The 7,565-nt window shown below is 31.7% G+C and overlaps 1 protein-coding gene across 1 annotated transcript; it reads left to right on the top strand.

Moving 5' to 3' along the window:
• The first annotated feature begins 5,904 nt into the window (after window positions 1-5,904).
• On the top strand, window positions 5,905-7,543 carry LOC123689457. The gene has a single exon (XM_045629591.1). The coding sequence runs from the start codon at window positions 5,905-5,907 to the stop codon at window positions 7,519-7,521; it is 1,617 nt and encodes a 538-aa protein (XP_045485547.1). The 3' UTR covers window positions 7,522-7,543.
• The last annotated feature ends 22 nt before the right edge of the window (window positions 7,544-7,565 follow it).

The raw sequence follows: 7,565 nt of genomic DNA, 5'->3' as shown, positions 1-7,565 counted from the left end.
TCTGATGTTAAGTGGACACTCTTAATTTCAGAGAGCTGGCGGGTGCGTTGCCGGCCTTTAAAGTATTAGTACGCTCTTTTATTTAGGATCTCTTCTAAAACGTCATACTAATTAATTGTGTTTTTTAGTAGAATTCTACATTTAATAAAATGATACCCTTACTAACATATATAACTCTTTAAAATATACATATATAATATACATTAATAAATAATAGTATAAATATTAGGATGTAAAAAGATTTTTGCTAAAAAGTATGTCACTGCTGATAAACTAATACCGTAATGCGTAGCTAGCATATGCATACGAATTCAACAATTAAAATATACAATGTTTTACAAACTCATACGAAGAAATCAAAGTAACGTTTCAATAAAGTTTAAAACAGCTTAATATCGTATGACATCGGATGAGTAAAGGGCACTGAAATGCATTTTAAACGATAATGTTGGTTAGGTCAATAACCTTTGACTCGATGAATGACTATTACTATTGTTCCCAGTAAAAATAAAAATCGTCATCAGTCCTTGAATATTCATTTTAACATCCTTCAGCAAATACTGCTTATAATCTGACATATTGTGTAGCGTTAAGTTAAGTTTAATATTTGCATCGCTCAACTATTTGCAAAAACTTCTTCCAACGAATGGTACATCTTATTAATATTGAATTGTACATAATGCAGAAATTCCTTGCAATTTAATTGATATATATTGTAAATTATTCCACCTAGATTCCATTTATCAACCATAACTTAACTTAATTATCTCCTACAACTTCATATATTTTTAATGAACTCTGCATTACATTTTTTAAATCATAGATATCAAAAGGTGCAAAGGTAAATAATTGATACAATTTTCGTACAATGGCCAACCTTGATATTATTTAATTAAACAATTTTCGAGGTTATCTGTTAGAATAGGTAATATTTATGTTCAAGAAACAGCCGATTATTAGATTCAAATTCGGATCTCACTTGGATGAAAATTGAAGTATAGTAATTTAATTGAACTAATTAAAAAAAATACAGTTTCCAACAACATTACAAAACCTGAAATATAACTCATAATGAGAAATATGTACCGATTTGTTTTATTTTCTACGATTATCAGATACCATGATAATAGAGATTTAATTGATAAAAAACTTACATACTTACTAAGATAAATAAATCGTCAAACCGCAAATATATTGGCGAAATAATAAAGCGATACACTAACTACATTTAAATGTTTGAAAGTATAATAATTACACCGAAAACATATACAAATTACCGTGGATAAATAACAATTATAAATCAAACATTTTATGAAAATTTATTCACGCCGACCTCGTTCGAGGTTTTAAACTCTTGACACTATACACACTACACACACATGTTTATAAACTATAATTTGTATTACAAATTGAAATTGGAAATTTGTATGAATTTTTATAAAAATGTTAAGTAGTATTTTTTTGACTATGAAAAGACCTAAATATTACAATTTTGCCATTTTGGTGGCAGTTTGTTTACCCTTCTATAGTTAAGGGGATGTAAAATAGAATGAATGCAGATTCCGGCAATGAGAAATCAGCGAAAGCGTTTTATAAAGCATCTCGGGTTTTGAATTTTTCCCCGCCAAAAATTGTCTAAAGTTTGAATTAAGTACAAAACGTTCGGGTTAAGGTTCGGTGAATACAGAGGGTACCGAAATCTTCCACCTGTGCCTATTGGAAGTTTGTGATGGCCCGTTGTGAAATATGAGTGCATTGTCGAGCAATGGGGTAGAACTTCACATCAGCCGCAAGAAGGCATTGTTAGTACGTACGCATAGTTAGTTTCGTGTTGTTTTCGCAGCTGTATTTTCATGCTCGAAATTGATACAAATTTGCAGTTTATCCATGACCCTAAAACTACCACAACTTCACAAAAACAAAAAACCAAGTTAAAACAAAAGACTGAATTTCATTTAAAACAACCAAGGGTTTAGTATAACATTTATTTGAAATTTCGAATTGCGCGCTAATCCATACATAATTAAATCGGCAAATGTCGGTTATAGAATCTCCAATTACACACAAGACCTATTTTTAGCATGTACTACTTTCACAGCATCATAAAGAGCAGTCTAGTTTGGTGTTATTGTTCAGTCTGAGTCTTTAAATTTAGCAACAAAATTTATTTTGAGTACAAGTGTTCGATTAGGTTTTATTGGACGTAAGAATGTAAATCTGAAATACTTAGTGTGTGAGACACTTATGAAGAGAGAGACTAACATTAATATTAGCAAAAGGTATCATAATCATATCAATTCATATTAATTAATTAATTAATAATTAGTATCATAACCATTTACTAAAGCTGAACTAAAGAAAATTGATTGTGACATGGGCGTAGATACTCTCATCAACTCGATGTTTGCGAGACGTATATACGTATATACGTACGTTTCGCGCGTATAAATTATATTATATCTACAAATTCCTGATATGATTACATAAAACCTTGATTCTTAAGGAAATCAATCCTTTCAGTAAGATACAAAGTAATAAAAATCTGTAACCTTAGAGCTTACTTTCATCAATAAGTACAATAAACTAGCTAAATGTAAGCTCTCTAGACTAAAACTATCAAAATTGTACATAATTTTAATGCCATCGAAATCGCTTTGCCTTGAGACCCTCTGTTCTATTATACTTACAGAGAAACATATGTTTTGATACCTGGTCGAATTTGTAAAGTGATAGAATTCTTGAATAGTTTTTAGTTATAAGGAAAAGTTAACACCGTGTGTATCCCCTTTGGTAATAGGCAAATGTCTCGATTAATAAGAAGCGCGAAACTGCAATTTCTTCGACCTATGCAGAGATGGTAACTGTGCCCCATTCGTTGGTTGTATGCTTTATCCTTTTCCATTTCATTCCCATTTGCTAGAATGTCATAACAATCCCCAACGCCTTTAGGAAAGGTAAAAATAAACTATAGTTATAATACAATTTGTAAAATATCTAATAATTACATAGGATGTCTTAAAATCATTGATATGATTTGAACGCTGTCTTTGAACACACTAATATCTTATGTCTAAATTAATTAAATAAACGTTTATCACTTAATTATTTTTAGTGACACTAGAACCACAGAACATTCAATAGCTATTTGAGGTTTAGAGTACGTTAATATGTCGGAATATCAGGCATGAGTCATACTCTCTCAAGCCATGATTGTAAAGCACTCGAAACGTCTATACATACATTGAGATTAGATCATGTTATGAAAAATTCTTTAGTGTGGCGTATTAATTTATTTACACTTCTTTGGTACGAATTACTCATAAAGTCACGTAAACAGTTTGTTTAATCTGCACTACTACGATAGTCGTGCAGATTAAACAAAATATGTTATTTTCAGATTATAAACTGCAATTATACGGGACCGTCAACAGCTAAGCTTTGTCTCTGCTTTGCTCTGTCTCTAAGGGTCTGTTTCACAATGTCCGGATAAGTTCCAAATAAGCTATTTATTACTTATTGGTAGGATAAACAGTGTTTTAGCGTTTCACGACTGTCAGATAGCGCTATTCGTCATGAAACGCGAAGTATCTTATTCGGAACTTTTATTTTTAGAATAATTTATGTGTTACATAGCTATTCGGTACTTTATCCGTATATTATGAAACAGGCCCAAAGTATACAATTTAATGCAGATATAATTTTTTACATTTGTCCAGAGTTTTTAAGAAGAAATCTCCGTGTGAATGACCGATCGCAGGCGAATGTCTCATAGAACAGGAACGTCTAACTGTATTCTCGTGATTTTATTTGGTAAACATCAGAATAGTGTTTATTCGTATCTGATGAATAATTATCTTACTTTAATACTAATTTCGATAGAGAAGAATTTTCGTCTATCATTGCTATTCTTTATTTTTCTTTGGCATCCTTTTTGTACACAACTAAATAGAATGTCTGTTTTATTACACCAATACATATGTTACACAGATTGATATGTGAGTGGTTATTTTTACAATCGGAAAATATTTATAATAAATAAACAAGTAATTCTTATTATATTTGTAAGCAGTATAAAAAAAAACTATGTATTTTTAAAGTAATGCGAGTGGTTAAACAGGCTGTGAATTGTATCTTAACTTCCTTCTTAATTATATTTTTGCGTTCATTAATATTTTAAACGCACTTAAAATTTCTTATTTATTTACACAAAATAATAATACTTATGTATAAAAGTTAGACAATCACGAATGAAGGTCGCCGCTTTCGGTTTGATAAAGTAAGTATATGAATTGTATAATTCATATACTTACTTATACAATGTATATGTAAATATAAAAGCGCCTTTCAATGCAGTGTCTAGTGGTGGGTGCGATTCTCATTGCTGAGGCTGTGCACTAATTCTTTGAGCGCATTTAACAGTCTCTCGAACGTTCTACGTGTGTTTGGCCCAGAAGTCTGATCCTCTACATGGATACTACTACTATTAGAAAAACATGAAACAGATTCAGATAGCTGAATGCTGTTTTTCTGTCACTTTTAAATATAAGTTAATTTTACATATGACATGTACACCATATGTATACAATTAACCAAATGGAACACACTTTATAATCTTAATAAAAATGAGAAATATTTTATTTCTTTATTTACTTTCTAAACATGCCAAATCCTAATCGCTTTCCGTCGAAGTAGTTGAATGAGTCATAGCGTTAGACTGAAATATAACCACAGTATTATAGATAAACTGTAAAAACTCTAAACTATAAAAAGTCTATAAAAAATAAACAAAGCTTAAAAAGTTTATATAAAATATGTACCCAATCTGCTCAACCTAGATACTGTAGAATTAAGGTTAATAATGCAGATATTCTTTGAGCATCAAGATTAATGACAAATGAAAATTCCTATCTTTGAGCCAATGTTTTTCGAAATTCGAGACAAAGCTTTTATCATAATTAAGCTTCACTAATGCATCTATTATATATCATCCATTAATGATAAAACCAATGATTGATGTCATTTAATGAGATGTCATGATCTACAAGAAATTATGATCTAAGTTGTTTCTACTAGTATATGCCCGCGTTTTTACTCTCATTATAAGTCATGATTATGGAAAGTAGCTGACACAACTGAACATATTGTTGGAAATTTTGACGAGAGCGCAGTAAAACTCAATCGGATATCTAAACGGCTATTATTTTTATATATACCTTTTTCACGTTATGACCCAGTTCAATAGACCAGCCCCCAGCAATGATAATACTAAGAAAATACAAATAAGGAGTGCACAAATAACCCTAGAGACAGAACTCAACTTTTTCTTTTAGCAACGGTGATGTAGCTAATTTAGAATTTCTCGGTACTGCCAAATCCGTACAACTCGTACTCGTCAATATTAAAAGAAGAATAGCTTTAAGGTAATTGGAAGTAACGTTACTGGTAAGATATGAATCACTTCTCGACGCGTTTTATTCCATTTATGTATGAAATGGTGTTTTGCTGGTGTGGAAAATGGAAAATTGCCATTTAATAGGATCTAATTAGTTACTAATTAACAAGGGCTTATCTCGCGAGACACCTAACATAAATGAGTATGATTTTAATTTATGTATCTGTTTAGTAAAAAAGAGACGGAAAAATTTCCATAACACATACATACAATGGCAAGAGTGTAGATCGTATAAAAAAATGTTAATTGTCTAAAGACCTTTCGATTGAACATTATGAAGCTTATCGTTTAGTTTAGGTAATTAAGTCAGTAATGTTTTGAACACAATGCTGAGCACACGTACAATTTTTCTACTCTTTATTCAATTTACACTTTCTAGTCAATTTATATTAGACTCTGAAGACAACAAAACTGCGGGTTGTGTACGGGATATCATATTAAACAATTTTGAAATGAAATCGCAGATAACAGTCATTGATGGAGATAATTACAAGATATTACCCATTATTAATGAAATGCACTTTACCTCCGTACAGATATTAACCAGCGACTCTAAAAAATTCAGTCTACCATTTAATAGAGAATATTTGATTATCACGAAGAGTTGTGTCGATTTTGAAACTAAATTTCATCGCATCACAATAGCAACGACTTGGAGTGCAAATGCTAAACTTCTAGTTGTTATCAAAAATGCTTACGATCCGAGATGTATTTTTGACATACTCCTAAAAAAGCATATGACGAATGTAGTAGTTTTGAATGATACAGCGACATTAGAGTTGCTTACTTATAATCCATATGAAGACTTCGGCTGCGGAAAGCGATACAATAGAATTATTAAGCTGGGTCATTGCAAAAGACAATATTTATTCTTTGACAAACTTGTCAATGGCATACGAAATTGTACATTTCAGGCATTGAGTGCCCATATGCCTCCATACTCAATAGACCCGGCTTCTAATCGATCTGTGTATAAAGGCGTTGAACAATACATTTTGGAGTTAATAAGTAATAAAGTGGGATTCAAAATCAATTTTACCTTCAAAATAAATAGCGATGAATTTACCGTAATTGCAGACAATATGTCGGCTGTTGGCCCACTGAGTGCTTTACAAACTGGAGAGGCCGACATAATAACTGGAGGCATGTTACTGACCTATCAACGCGCTATGGTTCTTGATTATCTCACTGGAGGAGTAACGTTCACAGATTATCTACAACTGCACGTAGCTACGGCAAAGCCAGTCTCCAATTTAAAAAACATTTACTCAGAGTTTCAATGTTGGGTCTGGTTAGCTTTGTTTAACGTGTTCGTTGTATATTCAGTATTAATGTACTTGATAATGCGCAAGCGACCAAAGCAGACTATTGTACTCAAAATGTTCGGTTTCTTTCTTCAGCAAGGCAGTCGAGTGAAAGGTGATAGAACTAATAGACTATTTATATTCTGGATATTTTTTGCATATTTAATTAACTGCTATTACCAATCTAGTCTCGTCAGTTTCACCCTCCACCCACATCTTGATTACCAAATTTCCAGTATAGAAGATATTGTGGACTATGATTTGAAACCATGCATTAGTTTGATTATGAGGAGAATATTATTAGGTACAAGTTATATTTTCGTTGTAAAGAACAATGCTTTGGATTGTGAACGACGCGAAGATAGTTTGAATAAGGTTGCGGAATCCTCTAATCACTTTACTGTTTACCTTAAGTCGTTGTTCGCATATGAACAAAATAAATATTATGATGCGTTTGGTAAGTCGAAGATTTACACCATAGATTATCCGCGTTCGCAGGTTTTATATGCAATTTACTTTTACAAGGGCTTTCCTTTGCATACAAAACTACATCGTCTTTGTCGGCGTGTTGAAGAAGCTGGTTTGATAAATAGACACCTTGATCGACTTAAAACAGAGAGACAGGCAAACCTTAGTTGCGAGTTTAAGAAGAGAATGTTCCATTTCATCATGCCCTGGCATGTTTTAGGATTTGGATTTTCTCTCTCGACATTCGTTTTAATACTAGAAATAGTTATAAATAAATATAGTTGTGTATGCAAGTAAGATATTTCAATAAAAATGTATAAAGATTGTGCTTGTACAGAATA

Source organism: Pieris rapae, chromosome 9 (genome assembly GCF_905147795.1).
Source record: "Pieris rapae chromosome 9, ilPieRapa1.1, whole genome shotgun sequence".
Classification (NCBI taxonomy): Eukaryota; Metazoa; Arthropoda; class Insecta; order Lepidoptera; family Pieridae; genus Pieris; species Pieris rapae.
Note: the sequence above shows the minus strand (reverse complement) of the source record. Positions and strands in the feature narration are given on the sequence as shown.

Bases quoted from the DNA above. Each gene is read 5' to 3' on its own strand.
- LOC123689457 (XM_045629591.1), top strand. From the start codon at position 5,905: ATGAAATCGCAGATAACAGTCATTGATGGAGATAATTACAAGATATTA.